Consider the following 23,921-nt stretch of genomic DNA (forward strand, 5'->3'; position numbering starts at 1 on the left):
TAATTTTCTATAGTCCTACTAGACCACAGGAAATTACATCAGGCCATAAAAGATCACAGGATCTATTGAATGTGAAGAGGGTGGTGACAAACTTACTTATTTGAGCCTATGACATATGTATGGCAGCCCCCTAGTAGTCCGTTCAGACACACAGAAAACAACTACTGTGGCCAGATGTCATTTCCTGGGTTCTAGTGGGACTACAGTACCAGTAAATAATAAAGAAAAAGCTGTACAATTTTGTAAAAAGACATATTTAGCCACATTATGCCCCTGTCAAAAAAAGTTAAAATTAAACATAGAAATAATAGTAATTGCGACCGAAGATCGCAGATACCTATGAAATCTTGCGTTTGTCACAATTTGTCACACACAATTCCCATCACTCTGTCATGAAGTCGCAATTCCCCAGGCAAGCCCCCAGGTGCCCAGGTCATCATGACATCAGCCCCCTGGTCACCCCAGCCAAGCCCCCAGGTGCCCAGGTCATCATGACATCACGTGATCTGTCACAACACCTAAATGCAATCCCCCGTCACTCACTAATCCCCATATATATGGCCATGAGCCATGGCCAGGAACCCTTGTCCCCATACCTGTTTTCATTGTGCATTTATTGGTCAAAGTTCATCCCATGCCAAAGCGACCGCACTCGCCAGCAGTCTGACATCACCCAGGTGGATGCGTGCACACGCCGATCTGCCCCAGCAGTACGACCTCCACACTCTCACGGAGGAGACTGCCGAAGAGTGGTGCTGTCGTCTGGCCAGGGAACGCCAGAGGCGCTGCCGTCAGACTAGCTGCTGAGCAGAATCTGAAACTTCGAGAGCGGCGCCATCGTCTGACCATGGAATATGTAGAAGGAAGGCACTGGAGCAAACTCGGATATTAAAGCCTTTTATTGACAGGGTGTAGGCAAACGAAGAGACAGCGTTTCACTTTTTAAATAAACTTTATTGAAATTATTCAGGGTTTACAATACAATCAATACAGTCATATTTCATTGGAATTAGCATCTTAAACCAGTAAGACGCCTGCGAATCAAAGGCTTTAATATCCGAGTTTGCTCCAGAGCCTTCCTTCTACATATTCCATGGTCAGACGATGGTGCCGCTCTCGAATATATGGGAATGCCATATTGTGACAGTCTCATGAATCATGCATTTCCCGTCAGTCAGTGTATCACTCAAAATCCCCATAAATCTGAATCTGAACATGAACCTTTGGTTGGAGAAAAAAAAAGAAAGTTGTCCTTTTAAGTATCTCAACTGTTATAATATATAATATAAAAAAACAAAACCAAAAAACCACCAGCAATAGAAAAGTGAGTAGTATACAGTTGAGTAGCCTTAGTGGTTTCCTATTTTCTTTCATTTCTTTAGAAATTACAAGGCCTTTTCTCATCAGATGTTTACCATACTTGTCTGGATGTTGCAGCAGATTTGCTTGCATGGTGACCTTTCTACTTCAAGGACATGAGGCACTCATGCTGCTTGTTGTTTTCTTTAATCACTATCAAACTGACTCCCCTAATTTTTGACTTGGCATTAAAATAGGGCTTAAGTGGTAAAATTGTGCTCAATAATATGCTCCCACTTTGGAGAGGAAGACAGTGGTTGTGTGAAATTGTTCTCAACGGGCCTGAAAAAATATGGCCGGGCCCTGACTAGGCCGGCCCGACTGAGACTCAGCCCGGCCAGACTAATTACCATAAATGTTGGGCCCGACAAAGACCGAAAACGACGGGTGGGGTCGGGTTCCGGCAGAATTTAAGAACTCTTGATAGGAATGGTAAACAGCCTCTGCAAAACATCTTCTAAAATTGTTATGCAGACTTGCGGGAAACTTTGTGTGCAGTGAAGACACTCTTAAAAGTTAGTTATTGTTGGTTGTGTTGTGTGACCTGTAGTAGTCACATACTGAGGCCCTGCCTGGCCATCTTGACATTCAAGTCGGTTGCTTTACCTTTCACTGTTAGAATATTCACACCAGAAGCAGATGGCAACAACGCTGTGGAGTTGCACAGAGATGGATGAGAACTGTGGCTCACATGGCTGCCATCATTTTCCAAAGTTTGGCCACACTTATACGTCTTGCATGGGAATTGTTCACTCCATCTTATCTGACAACCAGAATGGATGACATTTCACAGCAAGCACAGCATCCTGGAGCTGGGACTAGTCCAGGAGCCAGAGCAGCAGCAGGAGCAGGTGCACCAGTATCTGTACATCCATCCATCCTTACTGTGCATTTGTGCAACACACACAGGGCTCTATTGTTGTCCATGCTAAACCCCAGTTATCCCTAAACTTCTTTTTACTATTTTGAAAAACATTTTTGAATACTTAAAATAGCCTACATCTACAAGCACACGTGTCGATGTAGATCGAAAGAAGGTTTAGGGATAACGGGTTTAGCATGGACGAAAATAGAGCCCACAGTGTTTAGAAACTGTAGAGGTCAAGTGGAGAGTCAAGACAAAGGGGACATCATCCTCATAATGGCCCCCTACTAGAGACTAGAGAGGTTTTGGCATGCTGTGAGAGGAACTGCAGAACCAGGTGATATACAGCACCTTTTAAAAAACAAATTATATTGTGTAAAAGTACATTTTCTTCCCAAATATAATAAAAAAGGTAAAACTTCCATATAGATAAAGAAGAGGGTCCAAGGCACTCTGATCCAGTGAAGTGAAAAAGCCTTTGTTATATTTTATGGCATGACAAAGGGGGAAAAAAGGGAGGACCAACGCGTTTCGGTCGCGTTTTAATGATCTTTGCCATGCCATAAAATATAATAAAGGCTTTTTCACTTCACTGGAACAGAGTGCCTTGGACCCTCTTCTTTATCTGCATGATTAAACCTCGCCAACGAGCACCTGTATTCAGTTCAACAAAGGACCACAGCAGCGCTTCCTTCCTCTATTCAACGTGAAACTTTCATATATTCTCAATTCATTGTGCATAAAGTGAAGTATTTAAAACCTTTTGTTGTTTTAATCTTGGTGATTATGGCATACAGCTCATGAAAATCAAAAAAAATCAATTTCAAAATATTAGAATATTTTACGAGACCACTAAAAGATTTTTTTTAAACGAGAAATGTCGACCATCTGTCAAGTATATTAATGTATGCAGTCAATACTTGGTCTGGGCTACTTTTGAACAAATTATTTCATCAATGGCATGGAGGTGATCAGCCACTGTTGACTCGAGGTGTTATGGAAGCCCAGGTTTGCTTTGATAACAGCCATAAATTAATTTGTATTGTTGAATCTACTGTCTCACACCTTCCTCTTGACAATACAACCTAGATATTCTGTGGGTTTCAGATCAGGCCAGTTGGCTGGTCAGTTAAGCACAGTAATACCATACACCAGTTACTTAAGCAATAAGCCACGAGAGGTCTCAGGTTACCGGGTATTTTACAATGGCTGGGGGCGTAGGCAGACCCGACGCGGAGCGGAGGGTCTTCTACCCCCCCCAGCCATTGTAAAATACCCGGTAAGCTGGGGCCTCGAGTGGCTTATTGCTTTTCTAAAACGGTTACAAACGTATAGCAATATTAACCTAATACAACTATTAAATTCACAAAAGTAGCTACGCTTTGCGCCACCAGAGCGAGCCACATCACTTCCTTGTTGTTTTGCTCGGCAAGTAGGCTATGTGACGGGAGAATAGCGCTTGGTGTCTTTACGGGGCTGCCTGGAGCCACACATTCACAGTCATATGAGCCGGGCGGTGCTTAGACGCCCGCACGGCATGGGTTTGTAAGGTAATCAAGCGCTCCCTTCCCCAGTACAGCTACAGAGATGCGGAATCAGGTGCGAATGATATAAAGTGATTGAAGGTGTGGGTTATCGGTGAAATTTACACCGGTCACGTGACGGTAACCAGCCAATCAGAATCAAGTATTGGGACTAACCGTTTTAGAATAGTAGTTTTGGCTCTGTGGGCAGGTGCCAAGTGCTGCTGGAAAAGGAAGATCAGAATCAACATAAAGCTTGTCAATGTACGGAGGCACACAGTGCTGTAAAATATCATAATAGACGGTTGTGTTGAGACTCTGGACTTGATAAAACACAGTGATGATTTAGGCCATGTTATCGGCTGGTGTTGGTCCACTGACAGTGGAAACTTAACACTGGTTTCAACACACCCCTCTTTTGTGTTTCAGTATGTTGATAAGCTTCACTGGCCTGACCTGAACCCCACAGATAAACTATGTTGTATTGTCAAGAGGAAGGTGTGAGACAGTAGATTCAACAATACAAATTAATTTACGGCTGTTATTAAAGCAAACCTGGGCTTCCATAACACCTCAATTTGAGCAAAGGCTGATCACCTCCATGCCACGCCCCATTGATACTAGCCCAGACTATTAATATACTTGACAGATGGTCGACATTTCTCGTTTTAAAAAAATCATGTTTTAGTGGTCTCGTAAAATATTCTAATATTTTATTTTCATGAGCTGTACATGTAAACACGAATAAATAAAAACATTACATTCTTTCTTTCAAACTAAAGTGAAACTGTCCAAAAGGTTCAAAATATATTTATTTTCTTATACACTACTGCTATTATTAAGATATTCCGAAACGTATTCATTTATCGTATTTTCTTTATTTTTATTTTATTTTTCCATTGCTCCTGGGCTGCTACATCCGTTTCCAGCCTGCTACGCAACTTCCTTTCTGCCTGTGTCAATCTCAACGTGTACACGCGTTCGCCTTTCCAGCTCAAGTGAGTGTCTTAATAAAGTGTTATAAATAGCTATATGAGTGGTAAATCAACCCCAGAAGTACAACTACATCTCAATGAATTATAGACAACTCTAAAGATTCACTTCAAATACTCGTACCGTGGGGACATTTCGTGTGTTATCAGCGCAGCGCATGACATGCTAGCATTAGCAAGTTAGCATTGATGTGCCCTGGATCAAACGCCGCATGGTGGAGATCATGTAAAACTATAATTTGCTGGCCTTTGGTTCGTTTACATTTATTAAGATACTGCCATACTATCAGTCATGCAATTCTGTAGGTGTACAGATTAAAGCTAGATGGATTAGTCATCGCATTCATTTGGAAAGTGCATGACTATGAATAACTTGTATTCCTTGTCCGTGGTTTCACTTATTTTTATGTATATGACATTCATAATTATCCATTATAATAACCTGAGAACGTCAGACACGATGTGTTCAAACTCATAGCTGGTATCGATTTAACAAGTAAACCAGTTTCAATCAATTTAATCTAATCCTTCTAGCACACTGCAAGTCTTTAATCTCAAATTTGATGTTGCTAGTATCTATCATCGTTGACTGCATAATGTAACCCGTTTTTGTTTTTGTTTTTTTTACCTCAAATCAGCTGCAACATTCATCTTTATAGCATCATAGTTTGAAGCATAAAATATGCACGGAAGTGTTTCATTTGTCTGAACTCTGAACTGAATCTCTGGTATTTTCTTGGCCACTCCAGTGACTCCACATATTACAGTATATAAGATATCTTTGGGTCTTTTTTCTTAAATGTGACATTTTCTGCCCCTTTAGCATGCGTTACGTTGCTGCTTACCTTCTGTCTGCCCTGGGAGGCAATAACAACCCAGAGGCCAAGGACATTAAAAAAATCCTGGAAAGTGTCGGCATTGAGGCTGACGATATTCGCATGGAGAAGGTATGATGGTCCTGGGGATTTTTGTGTTATCCTTTTAGCATAACCTTTGACTGTATGACCTGTACTGTTTTTCTGTTGTGATGATTCATATTAAAATATGCTCTCTTGCACAACAGGTCATCAATGAACTCCATGGAAAAAATGTGGATGAGGTGATTGCCCAAGGTAATGTCTTTGTTACTAGTTATGCTACTTTAATTTCAATAGTCCATATATGTATTTTGCATTTCAAAGCGACTGTCTTGTTACTCATGCCTCTGCTGTGTAAACTAGTGGCCTATAGAGGGTATGCACGTGACATCATACTGAGTGGCAAAAAACGACTTTCCATGCATTAAATGTTAAATTCAATTCGCAGACATGTTTCGACCTATACGGTCTTCATCAGGGCTGATGAAGACCGTATAGGTCGAAACATGTCTGTTGAATAAAGGTTTCCTAACCTTAAGTGTGCCTGGATCTCCGCTTTGTTCTATAGAGTTGTTATCCCGATTGATCCCAGGAGCACCTTTTTACTATTTTTTCATTTTTTTTTTATATACCTGAGCACCTGGTTGCTTCCTTGCCTCATATATTATTTCAGAGCGAACGTTTTTAACTCCAATCTTTGCTTCTGAGGGGTCCCTGGAACAACATATTTTGAGATGGGGGTCGGTGGCCAATTATTTTTGGGGTCCTTGACATGAAATATTGAGCACCTGATATAGAAACATTCAGTATTTTAGCCGTGATGTGAGCGCCCCCTCCAGAGATACTTCCGGGTTCCACTTTTGTGGCGTAGAGTCATACTGTGTCCCTCCGTCGGACTAAATCTGAGACGAAAACAACCACGAAAGTCTAATTTTACCGCTTTCCTTGCAACAACAAAGCTACTGGTCTCCCAAATCTGGCTGTGACACGCCGCACACTGAATACTATCGCCATTTTATTTAATTGTGTCAACTAAATCCTCATTAATGCAAACTAGATTCAACATACTCAACCCTGCACACATTCTAAATTTGCCCCCGAAATATTGTACTGAGCAAATGGTAATGATGATAGTCTTTATTGTCTCCACATCATATATATCATGGACACTTGTACAGAACATTAATAATTCTACTCGAGTTGGAAGCATTAAGACGCATAACGCATTTAACCCTCAATGGCTTCCTTTCTGAAAAATAACGTCATTGTGACATTGGTATATAGAACAAAAATAGCCGATCTACAATCTCGTTTTACAGATGTGCTAATTTTCCCTATTCAAATAATATAATAGTTAATTAATTGTAATGAATCACTGCAAAAGCTTGAAATAATCTTATTGATTTAAACCATCACCTGGGCATTCTTGTAATTGGCCTAAATTTCTTGCTAATGTACCAGTGTCAACTAAAGACTAGTTCACATATACAGATTTTACACAACAGAAACCGATTTGAAAAGGATTCTTGTTTACATCTGGCAATACTCTTCCCCTCTTAGGTTATGGTAAACTGGCCAGCATGCCCGCAGGTGGTGCTGTGGCAGTTGCCAGCTCTGCTACGGCAGGTGGAGCTGCGGCGACAGCCGCCCCTGCTGCTGCAGCAGCAGGTGAGCATATATATTTTTTTACTTTAGCACGTAATTTGTCTGTAACATTGACACTTGACACACTACCTTGCTTCACCTTGGCTAATACTTTACTAGAGTTAACCTTGATGTTGAACATGTTTTACAGCTGAAGAGAAGAAGGAAGAAAAGAAAGAGTCTGAAGAGGAGGGGTCAGATGATGACATGGGATTTGGCTTGTTTGACTAAACATTTCAGAACAAGATAAATAAAAATTTGTATAAAACAATCCGTCCCTGTTTAGTCCTTTAATGGCTTTATTGATTTTCTAAAAGACTGCAAAATGAATGCTTAAAATGACTAATTTAAGAGAATAGCCATATTTGGTGGATTTGTTATGTATAGATAGCCCCGGTGTCTACATTGGAACTTAAACACAAGTCTATAGGAGGTATGTAATTAGAGATTGGATGTGAGTAACATTTTTGGGTGGACCATTTCTTGACCGTTCAAGAGGCTATCTGACTTGGTGTGGTGCTTAACTCTTGTGTATATTGTGGTTTGGGCTAGATTGAGTTATTAAGTCTCACACATGTAAACTGTATCCTGTGCTATGTCAGGCTTTATCGCCTGTGCATGGATATATTTATTCAGATTAACACTGCCCTCTATTGTTTTAAGGAGCACCTTCCAAGTCTGTTTAGCAATTTGATAATTAAATAAAATACAAAAAAGCAAATGCATATCTCGTTAAGTAGGCCAATGGCGGAACATCACCAGGCAAAATAAATTTAAAACACTATTTTTAATTTCAAACTCACTGGTGATTGTCATTTTGTATTATGTGTAATTCAAGGTTGTGGTCAGCAGGGAACACTGTTCACCCTATGCTTTCCTTTTTGTCTGCTCAGAAGGGTAGGAAATTATGTCACTAAAGCTGGCATGCTTTGTTCTGTAATGCACAGCAACATTGAAGTTGCATAATGTCAGTTAAGAGAATGACTAGGTTTTATAACCATTTATGGGATTGCCACGTAATGGCTTTAGCCGTAGCCTATAAATACTAATTATTGCCTAATCAAGGAATGAAAATCCATTATTGCAAAATGTTGAATCTTCTGTGTGGTCTGTGACAGGAATTGTACAAATTGTCTTAGGAAAGGAAGCGTTGACAGCTGGTAAAGGAGAGACTTGGGCAGTATCTTATTCTGTAATACATTCAAATTAATTTGATTACTGTGCATTGTTATGCTCAATCTGCAATGTAGCCATATGTATCAAACCATTGTAGTGGTGTAAAATGTGTATTTCACTACAAAATGTGTGGAGTAGAGGTATATTAGTAATTTAATTTAAATTCCCTGCTTGTCAATATTTTATTGATATGTAATTATAGGATGTGGTCCGCAGGGAGTACTGTACACCATATGCATTCCTTTTTGTTTTCAAGGAAGGGTATTGGGTAATGTTGCCAGTAACACATTGGCAGTTTGGCACCATGCTTTGCTGTTCTTTAATACGTTTTGAAGTTGTCTAGGGTTTATAACCCATGCAGCAGAGCCATAGAGCAGGTGTTCTCAACCCGTGGGTCGCGACCCCTCAGGGGGGTCGCCAAATTATAAAAAGAAGAAATATATATATTTTTTGCAACTGAATGGCTGGAAAATGGAAATTAAGAGTTTATATAGTAACATGTCTTACTCTATGGCTCTGGTGCATGCATAAACTTTCCTTAATGATTATATCTGGTTTCAGTATTAATTTATATATTTTCTTTATTTTTGCAGTCAGTTTGTATGGTGGTGGGGGGTCGTGAGACATGGCCAAAGCATTCCCGGGGGTCCCCCACCTTGTCCGCTATGCGGAAGTATGGCTGCTATGACGCAATTGCCTTAGCTGTCAAAATCGTTAAGCAAACAGCTGTCTGCGACCGTCGCAGACAGCTGTTTGGGAACTTCCCAAATCCATCTTTGGTTCCCAGGGTGACGCGTCTATGCAGCATGTGTCAAACATAAACACATTATTATTTTTAAACACCCCATCACGCATCAGCTAACTTGCCAATATTGCTTAATTCTTACATGTGGACATGATCAGGTTTATCGAGTTTATCTATCCATTTCCGGTTGCCGGAGCGGACTGCCGTATCCGTCTTTGCTTAAAGTCCATATTGTCTCGTGAGGCTAGTTGCCAGTGGCACCAGCTATTCTTCTGTTGTCATAAACATAATTATGTATACACAATATGCTTAATTTGCACGTATGTATTTATATACACATAATTTGACATATACATACATCATTGATCATTCAATACACTATTCACTACACATCTGATATACCAGTAAGACGCCCGCCCCAGGTGATGGCAGACTGCTGGGCGAGCACTGGCGCTTTTGCATGGGGGGTCAGAATATATGGAATTAATTTTGTACTGGCCATATATGGAGCGTGTCTTGAGTGTACAGGGTTTGATGAGGTCAGATCAACATGAAATGTCAGAACAGGTCAGCTCCATATATTGAGATCTATGGATGAGGTCTGGCCATATATGGAGCGTGTCTTGAGTGTACAGGGTTTGATGAGGTCAGATCAACGGAATGTCAACAGGTCAGCTCCATATATGGAGATCTAACGGTGGCAGCGGGGGCAGTGTCTTGAGTGTATAGGGTTTGATGAGGGCCCAGGTAGGGCCGGGCCTTAATTTTCTGGCCTGTTGAGAACTCTACTAGCTAGCTCCGGGGCGGGCCCGTCTAGAGTTTGAATGGACAGGTATCAGTCAAAAGGCAGACATCGAAGAGGAAGGACAGGTGGGGTAGGATCAACATATGGAATGTCAGAACAGGTCAGCTCTATAAGGGTTTGAGGTCAGATGTAGAGTTGGTGGCCGGCTCCATATATGCAGATCTAGGTGATGATCCAGTCTTCTCCATGTATGCCTATCCAGGGTTTGATGAGGTCAGTGTCGTGATCTTCATATATGGAGACAGCCACATATGGTGGCGTGATGTGTCACGAGGCGTGATGGCATGTGGTGTGACCATATATGGAGGAGTGACACCGACTTAAAATGCAGGTTTTCATAGTAAACAGTGACCTACGGTTCCAACTATTATAATCGCATCTTTGATGTATTTAAAAACTGACCTCCCTGGACAACCCACTTTGACTCAAAAACACCAGAGTAAGTGTGGACAAGGACAGTTGCATGCACACCGCACAGATTTATAGTCTGGTGAGACGTAGGAGGACCCTAGGCAAGACGCAAACCACAGTCCTAGAGACCTCTTAAGTGCCTGCAATCCCCAAGAACACACAAGACAGGTGGACTGTTGGATCTGGCATAGAGAAAGGACAATAGCTGGAAGCCTGGATGAGAGGGGCAGTGATTTGGCCAATCACTGCTGACCCGCCAACTGGAGAGTGTTGTGGTTAAGGGTCGAAACACTCTAAGTTTGGGGACCACCTGATGACCTCTCTTCCAGGTCAAGGCTTTATCCATTATAGATGGATTATAATCACATCTTTGATGTATTTACAAGCTGCTTATGGTTAGTGATTTTACTGGCTTAGTCACTAAGATGTTGAAACATGATTTTTTTTAATGTCTTGTTAGTGTTATTGTGATTACTGTCAAAAGGATATGTGGTTCACATGGTACTACACAGTAAAATTCACATTTGCATAAATGTAACACTATAACACAAAATGCTGCTGGTTTGTTGACCTAGGTAACATTTATCATCTTGTTTTTTGTTTTTGTTTTTAATTATTAATAAACTCAAATTGTAATCAAATTGTAATCTTACCTCACCGGCACAACAACTAACGAACTCACGGTCATCTTTCCCATGGAAAGAACTAGTAGGCTATATTATGATATGATATGATATATTTGATTGTATGTTATATCTTAAACCACGTTATACTGTATCCATAAACTCTCATCATAGCTTATGGTCAACAGCCTCAACTTGAAGCCTGAAGTCTGACTCTTTACTTGTGAGTAATACTTCCTGGCTTGATTTTAAGCACATTTTGGTGAGCCTTGTTGTAATGTCATTATAGTTGTTTGATCCCATTTGTATTGTACACTACCAAATGTCTGTGGGCAGTGCACCCTTCGTTAGTGTTTCTAATTGGTACCCTTTTTGTTCCATGAATGGAAATCTTAATGCTACTGCTACAGGGACATTCTAATCTAGACTGCCTGGGGGCATTAATTCGACCTTTATTTATTTCAATTATCTGAGAGATCATTGAGGGAGACCCTCATTTAAAATGTTGCTGAGATTTCCTAAACAACAATGATACACAAGAACAAAGAAAAACAATAAGATAACAACAAACAATTACAACAAAAAAGTTACATGTTGACAGCAATCAGTTTAAACAGTTACATACAGACAATGCACGATTATTAAGTATATTCCTAAAAATGGCTCTTGTTGAAAGTTGTTGTAAAAGATTCCAAGAATTGGGTGCACCAATTCTGAAAGCAGCCTTTCCCAGCTCAGAGTTGGCAAAAGGAGACAGAAGGCCTTAAGGCCACCTTAAGTACAAGTGCTTGGGGACATGTTGTACTTTAATAGCCCTAGTTAATTTCCACCAGTGTTTTCATGACATCTAAGCAGTCAGGACTCAGCAGTGAGTGTATTATGTGATGCAATTTCCGAGCAGCATCCAGGATTTGCGAACGCCCCACGCCCATAATATGTGCTCGTTGGTTTGTGGCGCAGAGCCCCTCCCTCGTCTACGTCATTGTTTGCTTCAGGTCCAACCCAACGTCTCTAGTAGTCTGCAGCACTCGTAGTACACAATATCATACTGATCGTTAGCGGACAGTGAAGGTTACCTGCTTCAACAGTGCTTGAACGGCAACCTTTCTACTGTCAAAAAAATCATAATTATTTGACAAATCGCATCCAGACTGACATCATCATCACCAATCAAGAAACCTCCGTCCACTTCTGAAATCATCCAGACCATTTGATCGTATTTGATAGAAGAACGAACATCCGTTAGCTTGATAGCTTGCTTCTCTGCTAAACAACGCAAGTCAATTTGTATCTAAAACTACAAGACAACTCAACGGTAAGATGGATTCTTATTTACAAACTCCTTCAAATAAACACTAGAATTGAGCTACCCTGTAATTAATTTCAGCTATTACCAGAGCCTTGATAACGCGCCTAAACAATGTGAAATAAGAGATACATGTATTGTTTATTTGTTTTCGTGGGCCTCATTGTCCGCGGGCATTAGCTACACACGGTCAGTGTAAACGCACTACAGTCAAGACACGTTTTTATAATCTGTAATATGATATCATCATTGTGCATTGTCATCAATGCTCTGCGGCCTTTGCATTGCGTTATTTAGACCAAGTTTCCACATTAAGTAATTGCACATGTTGCAGCTCGATTAAATGGTCATTGAACAATTTTAGTGTGGAGTTGAGTGTACTGCATCTACTGTATGTGCGTTCTTTACGTTTCAAAAATAATTGTATTTATTAGCGGTTACTTGATAAACAATTGGATGTCTACAAAAACAGAAATTTAATAGAAATGCTTATATTTACTTAATGACACCGTATAGTGTATTCTTACTATTCTACTAAAAGAGCAGCTACTGAACCTAGTGAAGTAATGCCTTTCCTGCTGAGCTAACAGTTTGTAACTGCCAATTTGAAACAGTTTAAGCCAGAGTTTGTGGCACCATAGTATAGTGTGCTCATGACCAATCTGACCAGTAAGTGCGTAAATGAGGGTCAAAATATACACCAGTCTAATTCCTCCTCGGACAACAAACATCTCCTGTGACGTAATTGTCATCAATATTAACAATACGATTTTCTACAGTAGCTTGCGCCATCATCATTTCCCTATCAGTATATGAGGCTAATATCCTCATTTCTGGACTGACTTCACCTTAATTATCGAGATACATGTATCCGTTTAGTTTTCCACTCAACACTTGGTCACTTGGTCTAAAAGAGATAGCACCAAAAAAAGACCTTGCGGTTTCATTCCAATTTAGGCCCTATGATGCAATCAATTCATAGACATGGCATGAAAAATAATAATAATAATAATAATAATTCAATACCATCACCAAAAAAACAAAAACACTATATATAATGAATTCTCTTTCCTTCATTGTAGAATCATGGCTTCCCAGGTGAGACAGAACTTCCATCAGGACTGTGAGGCAGCCATCAACAGGCAGATCAACCTGGAGCTGTATGCTTCTTATGTCTACCTGTCCATGGTAAGTCTGAGTTAGAGGTGAAAGGGAGACTTAAATTGCAAATTATATTGACGCCTAGCAAGACTAGGGAGAGAACAAATAATTAAAGGTTCCAAAACTAATACTAATGCCATTAGAGATGGAGAAAACTATGGGTCGGATGTGTCACAGAGGGCATTGAGGTAAGCCGGACGACTCGGTTAAAGGTAGACAGGCAGGCACTAGTAACTGAGTAACTAGTCAGGCTAGCCATTTTAGACAAAAACACAATTTTGGTATCTTTGAGACAGTTTGGTCCAACATTGCTTTACAGTCTGAAAAAGGTGTCCTTTTAACATTATTATGTATATGTTCAGTTTAAATTATTTTAGAGATTTGGCAATGTACACCAAAATGTCTGAGTTCATTGCCTGCCCTTTGGGAATGTAATCTGGCTTCACAAATATAACCCTCACCTATTGATCTCATGTAGCTACTAGCTACACACATAACCGGGTTGTTATTTTTAAAAGAAAAAAACAGAGTTTGGCTCTTACTGTATAACAGAAAGGAACCAAATAATTACGGAACGTGTGTGTAGTACATGATCTGTTTTCATGTGGTTCCTTTTTATTTTCTTCCTTATTATTTATTGAAGGTCGTAGTTTCTCCATTTATTCTGCGTCAATATGGCACAACACCCTTTATTTCTGGAACATTCTCTCTACAATCTCAGTTGATATTTCACCACAATTTCTGGTATCACTTGTTATGAGAAGATAAAGACAAGCTTTTAATGCAAATACCCCATTCCCACTGGTTTACTTCCCAGGCATACTACTTTGAACGTGATGACCAAGCATTGAACAACTTTGCCAAGTTCTTCCTTAACCAGTCCCACGAGGAACGTGATCACGCAGAGAAACTCATGAAACTACAGAATCAGAGGGGAGGAAGGATCTTCCTGCAAGATATCAGGGTATGTGTGTGTGTGTGTGTGTGTGTGTGTGTGTGTGTGTGTGTGTGTGTGTGTGTGTGTGTGTGTGTGTGTGTGTGTGTGTGTGTGTGTGTGTGTGTGTGTGTGTGTGTGTGTGTGTGTGTGTGTGTGTGTGTGTGTGTGTGTGTGTGTGTGTGTGTGTGTGTGTGTGTGTGTGTGTGTGTGTGTGTGTGTGTATATGTGGGGAGGTAAAAACTAGGCTGTTACTTAAATGTGCAAATATTTTCAGTTCTGAGGGTTTTTTTTGGCCTGGCATAAGGCCTATCTTGGGAGGACAACTTTGGGGGGCAACAGATAGAGAGGGTGTGAGGGTTTTAGAGCTCTTATCTTTCTCAGACATGTCATTGAGTATTATGACTGAAACGTTAAACCGCAAACTTGCTTGGAAAGATAGAAGCGTGAACTTGTTGTGCAGACTAGATGTTAAGCCCCATATCTAATTGTTCACAGTTTCTGACTGCCTTACAGCTTCAGTTAAGAAATTCAATTAAATGTTATGGGGAATATAACTTTTCCTTGATCACTCTTAGCTCTCGGTTACTTTTCATCCCTGTTGACTTTGTCCATGTCCTTTTCTTTGTTTATTTCAGAAGCCTGAGAGGGACGAGTGGGGCAGTGGTGTTGAGGCTTTGGAGTGTGCCCTCCAGCTTGAGAAGAGCGTCAACCAGTCCTTGCTGGACTTGCACAAGGTTTCCACTGAACATAATGACCCACATGTGAGTGTTATCCTTACTTGAAAGTTGACATAAAATTAACACCAAGCTTACCCCAAATGAACTGGGCATCTAAGGCTAGAGGTTAACAAACAAACCTTTCAGTGTGTAATGGTAGTGATGGTAAACCAAAAAACAGGAAGCTGAAAAACCCCAAAAACAAAACAAAGGTATGTGCGAGTACTGGAGATCATGAAAATTAGTACTTACTAGCATACTGTAGTTCCCATAATTGTGTGTGTTATGAATTGCAAGTTCCTGCTGATGATATGCATATTTATTTTTTCACAACGGGCAATTGAGACCCATGTATCACTTGCATAACGTAAATGAAAATGGAATGCTCCACTGCCAAATTTGTAGATGTCTAGTCAATTTGTGACTTTAGCTGTATAAAATGAGGCAAAAATGTTTTTGGGTTATAATCACAGTTTTCTGGCCCTATACTAAACATATAACATATGGTGCTTGATGATTCTACAATACCCAGAATTCACAGTGAAGGCTTGATTCTCAAGCAGTTGTCAAGGCCATTGCCCCTTGTGGCAAAGCTCTCCATGACTTATGCTGTGCTCGTGATGTTGCTGCCTTGGCAATAGACAGCATTGATGGTCTTATCACCATCACATATTGATTGTTAAATAAAACATTGCGATAAGATTGGAAAATAGTCTGTAATAGTTTTGGGTTGCTTCCAAGTGAACCTTGTCAAGGACCATTTTTGTATTGTCAGTGTTCACAACTTGTTTTTGTCAGTGTAAGGTGGAATATTTAAGATCTTATCATATTTTAAGTTTATCTGTGAAGGTGAAAGACTTGGGACTTGTTCTGAGGTGTTCTGAGGTGTTCTTGTTCTGAGTGGTCTTGGACTGCTTCCAAATGAACCTGGTAGCAGGTCAATGTTCACATTCACAACCATCTTCTGTCCACATCAAGTGGATTGTGCTGTGTTAAACTTGTGGCTTAAATGTTTTATTGCATCATTACAAATAAAGTATAGTGTAGTTTGTAGTATTATAGTTATATAAATAAAGATTAGCACTTGATACAATAATTGTCAAGGTCATTAATATTGATTGTTAAATAAAGAAGACCAGATAGCACTAGTTCATCCTTAAGACAAGCCTTTACATACAATCAATATAATAGAAAAATGAATCATCAAACTTTGTGGTTCACAAATCTCCTACTGCTTTAAGCGAGAGTCCTTTTTTTAAAGATGTAAGATGATATTAACATGGAAGCATGATGGCTTCCTCACTCCTGGTTCTATGAATGATATACAATGCTATTTATACAATGCTATTTACAGTGTATGGTCTGTGTTGTTTCCTGAAACCTGATTAGTAATGTGGATGGATTGCATTCAGGTCAACAAAGTCCTTGAGTTGCTCTCTAAACATCGATTCCTGGGAGTTTTTCCAGGACAGCCAAGTTGGAGAGCAGAGTCAGATCAATGATTAACTCCACCTTTTTTAGTATAATTTCTTTCATTTAGATCTTTCAACTGTTTTGATTTAATGTTGCATCTACCAAATGGGCTCAGTCTTACTTAAAATGACAGAAAGCCTTTTGCTGAGAACTGCGTCACCCGTATTAGCTGTGTAATACAAAGTGTGATAGCAAAGTTGATAAGTGAAGTCTTCATTTTGTGGAAAATACAGTGCACATTCATCATTGTCTCAGCCGTGCAATATACAGTATAAAGGTTATTTTCAGTGCCGCTGAAGCTAGGCATTCAGGCAAATCAATACCGGTAATATTAAGAGTGGAATATCTTTTCCACAAAGCGGTTTCAGATGACTGAAAGTATTTATTTCAGATTTAAAAATAATATTATAACTTACCCTCCCCTCCCCTTCGTGTTCTTGTTTTTAACAGATGTGTGACTTCATCGAGACACACTACCTGGACGAGCAGGTGAAGTCCATAAAGGAGCTCTCGGACTGGGTGACCAACCTGCGACGCATGGGGGCCCCCCAGAACGGCATGGCAGAGTATCTGTTTGACAAACATACTTTGGGCAAGGAAAGCAGCTAGATCGCTTCACACCAAATGAATGCTACCTATATTTATATCTTAATATCTTGCTTATTGGAGTATGTTTTAAAGTCTAGTTTGTCTTCTCACAGGCACGTCACTCATATTACTCTGCTCTTTCTTGCATTACCATTATCTACAGTTCAATAGCTTGCCGTTATCTCCTTGTTCTCCTATGACTTATTACTTAGTTCAATAAAATATTCTCAGATCTCCAAGCCATGCCCTAAAATGATCTGCACTCCTTGAAGTTCTGCGTCCTGTTTGCTACCATCACGTTTGCAGTGTTGTATGACAGCAGTCGTAATCAAACCAAATAAACTGAACCGTCTGGATTCTGAAGTCTGTCATTAGTGTGTATTGTTTTCCAATGGTAAAAGTATCTTCTCCAGTCTTATCTTATCTCAATACTTGTATAGGGATGAGTTTAGTTTAATTACAGAGGAAATAATTGTCAGTATAAATTATATTGTAGATCAGAAGAATTGTTTTACAGTTTAAAACCTTGCATGAATTGTATGGTCTAAAAACCACCAGGAAAGGGCCAGATGGCCATTTAGAAGAACAAAGCTACTCGTATAGTGAGTAAATTTGTCATCTTCATGTTTCATTTCTCTTTCTTTTTTTGAATGGTGAGGAAAATGGAAGTGAAACATCATTTCTTAGGACTCGGAATAGTTATGATGTGTTTCTTTGTAAGGTGTCAGTTCTTTACAAATGCAAGGGGAAATTGGTTACAGCATAAAACCATGAAGCAAATCACAACACGAGGACAAGCATTGGTCTCTAGTTTGATTACAATGTGAACTGTGAATAAATAATGCATCAGATGTATGTAGTGCTTTACTAAGTACTCAAAGATGCTTTACAGAAAACAAGAATACCTTAAAGCAACAAAAATGCGGGTACTAAAAATAAATTATATCGATTGCACCTCATTTTAGATCTACTGTCTGAGCATTCTGCAATACCTGTGTTTAGAGCAGAACAAAAAATTGCAGACAACACTCACTCCTGGTGTATAATGACCAGCAAGGTGACACACTAGTGACTAGTGTGTCACCTTGCTGGTCATTATACACCAGGAGTAGACTTATAATTGAACATTGTGTCAGAAAGAAGCTGTAACTGTAGGTTACCTTTATAGACTTTTCCGAAGCATATGGCTATATGACAGGGTCCTAAAAGGTAAACTGTTCAAAGAGCCTGGTAGTCCGGCAGCCTACCAAAGGAAAGCAAAGCCTAGCAAAGCAAAATGAAAGTTTGACATCTTTGCCTGCCATAGGATGTTAATGGTAGGGGCAAGTGGATTCACGAATGTATGTATATAGACAATATTTTAAGCCAATAAAAAAGACTAAATACCACATTTCCCACCCGTCCACCTCGGCTGCCGGACTATGGGGTGTGGACTGTGGAGTTACTATGATTTTGGCTCTGTTGTCAATGTACAGTATCCTGGGCCCCACCACAATAACAGCATGCAGCGGAGTGAGGCAAGGATCCTATTCCCTACACCCTGCTTCCTGTCTGTGATGTACAGTATGTCAACATGCTCATCAGAGAGATTAAACAACAGTGTGACGATGGTTTCTTAAAATAGATCATGTTTTAATTCTAATGGATGACACTGTTATACTGGCAACATCAAGAGAAAGGAATATTGTGATGAATATGGCATGCTTGTTAATCAAAGTAAAACAAAGTTATATTGGGATCTGATGAAGACAGACAACCTATTCGGCTTGCTTTGTTAAAGTTGTGACAGTTATACATATCTTGGAACCATCTTCACTGCGGATGGAAATGCCCAAAACTCACTTGCCCTACATGTAAAAGAGAAGACAAAGCACTTAAACAACCTGTCCACCAACTATGATGCTCCGTTTTGTGTAAAACATAAGGTTCTTTAGGCTGTTTTCTTATCAGCTATCTTGTATGGGTGTGATGCTAAAGTATATTGAAACTACATAACTGGAGTGAAATCCCTACTTGGGGTGAGGGTTATTACACCTAACTTAACCTGGCTGTTGGAAGCAGGTCTGCCTTCATTGCAAGTTCTTCAATTGCTAAAGAAGGATAACCAAGTCATGTATTCTCATTTAACTGAGATAATGGAGAAACAAGATCATATTGAGAGTGCCCGAAGGGACATGATTCATAAACTGCAATCCAAAGAGCGAACATCTGTTCATCCACTCTATACCAGCACCAGCATTAGCATATCTTACATTGAGGTCTATTTGAGAATAACCTTTTACACAGTTTCAGTTTTACTCTCACGTACACTGTGTGTGGAAATGGGGAGGTGGAGTTTCATATAACCTGAGCAGGGTATTTGTCAATGTGAGACTGCAATAGGCCTGCTGGTCTATGGAGGGGACCATAGATCGTAAGGTACCCTTACACAAGACATCAGGGAATTATGGACATGAGTTAACTGTATAGCGCATGCATTTTTGTCAATTAAAATGACAATGAATCAATCCGCCCGTTCCCAAATAATATGAAAGTGAAGCCAGCAGAAACAGTTTCCTGACTATCTACTGTAGACTGTTCTGTTCTACCCACAGTACTGGGGTAAATTGCCTGTGCATGTATATTTTGGATTATATGTATTATTATTATTACAATTATTATTATTATTGATACAATACTGTATATAGCCTACTGTTGACCACACTAATCTTGCTCTTTCACCAGGCCATGTCCATGCAGTCAGTCCAAGTGCTGGGGGCCTAGTAGCTCTGGTCCATAGCTCTAATGCATTTGCAAAGGCATTAGAGCTATGGATCATAGCTAGGGGCCTAGCAAGATTTCTGTAACTAGAAAAAGTGCCCTTCTGGGCACAGGTCTCCACCAGGGCAGGTCAGGTTGTGGCCTCCTGGTGGCGCTATAATAGGCCAATGTGAAAAGGGTGCCATTTCTTCATACGCCTTTGATGGCAATTGGATGATTTGGGACATTTTGTTCCAAAAATGTGTTTTGCAAAAATCAACCTGTTGGTGGCGCTATAACAGGCCAATGTGAAAAGGGTGGGATATATTCCTCAGCCTAGTAAGAAAATGTGTGAAAGATTTCACGTAAATTGCATGCTGCGTTCATGATTTGAGGCTTTTGTTCAAAACGGGGCAATCTTGCAAACTGTGAAAGCCAATTATAGCCAATTAGGATGGAATATGAAATATCGGACAGATCCGACTTGAGCACATGACCATAGAGATACTGTGTAACGATTTGTGAGATTTTTGGACAGAATCTGGAGGAGTAATATCAAAAAATGTGTTTTACAAAAGTCGGCCTCCTGGTGGCGCTATAAAAGTCAGATGCGGAAAGTGCAGGTCAAAGGTTTGTCCTTAGCCTCTAGGGAGTGTGCATGCAACGTTTCACGAAGATCGGTGCAGTTTTAGGTAAAAAATGTGAAAAGCTGCCTCATGGTGGCGCTATAACAGGCCGTTCTGGAAAATGTGGGGCAGAGGTTCATCGTTGGCATCCAGGGAGTGTGTGTGCAAAGTTTGGCATCGACCGGGTTAACGGTGCCGGAGATTAGCTGGTAACAGACGGACGGAAGGAAGGACGGACGCACACACACACACGGACGGAGTGCAAAACATACTCTCTCCCATGCCTTCGGCCTGGTGGAGACAATTACTCTTTTCCTAATTCCTGTGCTTTCTACATGCTGACTGTTCTTTCTTAAAATTGTTACTACTAGCAAAAAATAAATAAACTATATTTTATTGCCACTAGGGGTCCCCCTCCCCCAGTCTTTTACTATTGTCTACAGTTTATTTATTTCTGCTCTCAATCTGTTCGCAAAACAACACTATTGATTCAAACTATATTCTACAATTTGACAACATTCATACAATGATGAAATGAACACAGAACAACAAACAAAGAACAAAACACGCCTTGACACTGGATTGCAATTAGTGTCTCAATGTTTTTTTCTTTATTACCAACAAATTAAATGAATAGTAATTTCTATAACATACTATAAGCAGACATTTTGTTTAACCACTTGCAAAAGCATGGTGGAGCTGCAAGATTTCAGTCCATGATTTTCCTTTTCTTTGTTTCTTCTGCTTTTTGTCTGCGACTATTCTTATAGCATTTGATATAACATCAAAACTAGATTAAGAAAGTTCATGTGAAGTACTACATCGTGCTTTGGGTATGAATGTGGCCTTCCCCTTACTTGGGAAGGATTTTATTGATGGGCTATGTATGGATTTGTAACTACTGAGATAACCTTAATCTAGATCCAGAACTGTATGAATATGTTATTGACAATGATGCCATTCATGGCATGGCAAAGGGCCAGCTTGTACAGAGCGCACAATTGGATGGTTGATGGTTGATGCATGGGGTTAGGAGTCAGGACCAGTAACCAGCCAGACAGAAACAGTGCCAGTCCTCAACAAATATTATATAAGTAATGATTTCAAGGCATATTTACTCTGTAGCTAATCATAGATAATGATTATGTTTGGTTGATTTGTGCATTCTACTGCATATTGCCCAGTGGCCCTTGAATACCAGGGGCCCCCATGGGCCATGACGAGAGTTTACTTAAGTAGTTAAATATATCTTCGTTGTCGTTGCTGCGAGAGTGAGGTCTAGCCAACACCAACTCGGGATTCCTGGATCGCTGCCCTCCACAAATTCTTATCCAACATCAGGTTCTTGAGCTCTGCAGTGTTGTTAGCCAAGCTGTTGCGCCGCAGCACATCTACATAGGTGGTACGCTTCTTTCCCCTCCTGGCTTTGCCCTGGGTTGGCTCCCATAGAGTCAATTTACTTGCCTCAAGTTCTGGGTGCCTGACGCAGTGCCCTGCCAGCCTCATCCTTCTCTCTCTGACTTTGTCCGTGACCCGTGGTAGGTCCCCATAGAGGTCCACATTTCTGATGCGGTCCGTCCATGTGACACCTAGTGCCATTCGTAGCATTCTTGTATAGACTCCATCCAGGGCTTTTTCCTGTTGTACTGTGAGAGTCCATGTCTCGGCCCCATACAGCAGTACTGACTCCACAGTAGCTATGAACAGCCTCTTAAGGTCTTCTCCCATGTCTGATTTCCACACTCTCCTCATCCCGTGCAAGGCTTTCCAGGCAAGTGCTCTCCGAACCTTCAGATCCTGTTCAGTTGAGGCAGTCCAGGCCCCGAGGTACTTGAAGTCCTCGACTCGCTAAATATATAAATTATTTAGATGTAGCCTACTTTTAAATATACAGTATATTTAAAAGTAGTAGGCCTATAGAGCGTCGCAGCCCCGCCCCCGACGAGAGGCCCGGAAGAGAATTCCCCATAAATATTTCCCATAGACGTTTAAAAAAGTATTTATTTAAAGACCTTTTAAGCCTCGGACAAAGCCAACTCTTGTTGTGACAAATCATGACAATAAACACAATGTTTTGGGCCGATCAAATAATTAGAAAGAAGAAAAAAAGGGCAGGCCAGGGTACAACACTTTTTTTGTTTTTCTTCTTTAAAATCTTTGATCGGCCCAAAACATTTTATTTATTTATTGTCATGATTTGTCACAAGAAGAGTTGGCTTTGTCCGAGGCTTACATGTCTTTAAATAAATACTTTTTGAAACGTCTATGGGGAAAATAAATCAGGAATTCTCTTCCAGGCCTCTCGTCGTCATGAAAGGGGCGGGACTACGTCGCTCTATAAGTGATATTTTCTTTGTTAAAACAAGTTTTATTTTGTTATAACGCAAAGCTTTTTATTCTGACAGTAATCATTGCTATAGATTGTTTTCTTTTTCTTCTTTTATTTCCAGTAACAGCTGGGATCTCTCTATGGGTGCGTTCGGATATGTGCACCAGGAGTGCACTCGCGTATTGGTTTGTATTGGCACAGCATTGGCTCAGTGCCTATATCTGAACGTACCCTAGTCTCCAGCTCTTTTATAAACAAACAAGTTCAGTTTCATGAGCCTTTTCCTGTGAGCCAACATGCACAAGTCCGTCTGCCTGCTAACTAAGCTACTGTAATAAATGGGATGGAAGGATTGATTGGTGTGAGCTATATTGACCTGGCCAGAGGCCAGAGCCTGCCTTCATAAGAGGACCAGAAATGTACCCCTTAAGGCTTAAGCCTAGTACATCATAGATTCAAGATTCAAGAGGGTTGTATTTGGCAATAGTACAGGTAAAAACACCTTTAGCAGCAATGGGACATAATACATTTGGGTTAAATAATTGATTGTCTGCGTTATAGAATGTGCAGTAAGATCTGTAACAGTGAGGTACACAACCAGCATGCACAAACTTCAATTACGATGATTTGATGTAGGAAATAAATGTCTTTGGATAAAGGCTGCGTCTACTCCCACAGTTCATCATAGTTTTATAAATATATGACATACCTTGGCTATTTTTAGCAAGCCCTGCATCTCCATGGCAACCAAGAAATACCCAATACATTATTTACTAATTTATGCTATCTGGTGGGCTGGTGAATACTTAACCCCTTCCAGTGTGTCTAGTTTACTGCATGACACTACATGTTAATAAGATGTTTATTAATTTGACATCAAACCCTTCAAACAGCCATGTGATTGTTTTTTTGTTAATTGTCATTTATTTTGGAAGGAGGTAGGGCCCGCACACCATTATTTTGGTAAATAATTACTTTATTGAATAAATAAACAACAACGTTTCGATCTTGACAGATCTTCGTCAGGTCAGTATTGTCATTGATTT

General features: G+C 40.2%; 2 protein-coding genes across 3 annotated transcripts; both read left to right on the forward strand.

The window, feature by feature from the left end:
* Positions 1-4,590: 4,590 nt before the first annotated feature.
* rplp2b (ribosomal protein, large P2 b) lies at positions 4,591-7,513 on the forward strand. Of its 2 annotated transcripts, none has more exons than XM_079497202.1 (5): positions 4,591-4,745; positions 5,563-5,686; positions 5,803-5,851; positions 7,157-7,264; positions 7,392-7,513. In XM_079497202.1, the coding sequence occupies exons 2-5, from the start codon at positions 5,564-5,566 to the stop codon at positions 7,469-7,471; spliced, it is 360 nt and encodes a 119-aa protein (XP_079353328.1). In that variant the 5' UTR covers positions 4,591-4,745; position 5,563; the 3' UTR covers positions 7,472-7,513. The 2 variants fall into 2 exon arrangements, with proteins under 2 accessions (XP_079353328.1, XP_079353329.1); XM_079497203.1 differs by lacking the exon at positions 4,591-4,745 and adding an exon at positions 4,839-4,991.
* Positions 7,514-11,984: 4,471 nt separating this feature from the next.
* Positions 11,985-17,544, forward strand: fth1a (ferritin, heavy polypeptide 1a). The gene is made up of 5 exons (XM_079498002.1): positions 11,985-12,315; positions 13,389-13,494; positions 14,285-14,431; positions 15,040-15,165; positions 17,044-17,544. The coding sequence occupies exons 2-5, from the start codon at positions 13,393-13,395 to the stop codon at positions 17,200-17,202; spliced, it is 534 nt and encodes a 177-aa protein (XP_079354128.1). The 5' UTR covers positions 11,985-12,315; positions 13,389-13,392; the 3' UTR covers positions 17,203-17,544.
* Positions 17,545-23,921: the final 6,377 nt, after the last annotated feature.

The sequence above is a fragment of the Electrona antarctica genome (assembly GCF_951216825.1).
Source record: "Electrona antarctica genome assembly, chromosome: 3".
Lineage (NCBI taxonomy): Eukaryota > Metazoa > Chordata > Actinopteri > Myctophiformes > Myctophidae > Electrona > Electrona antarctica.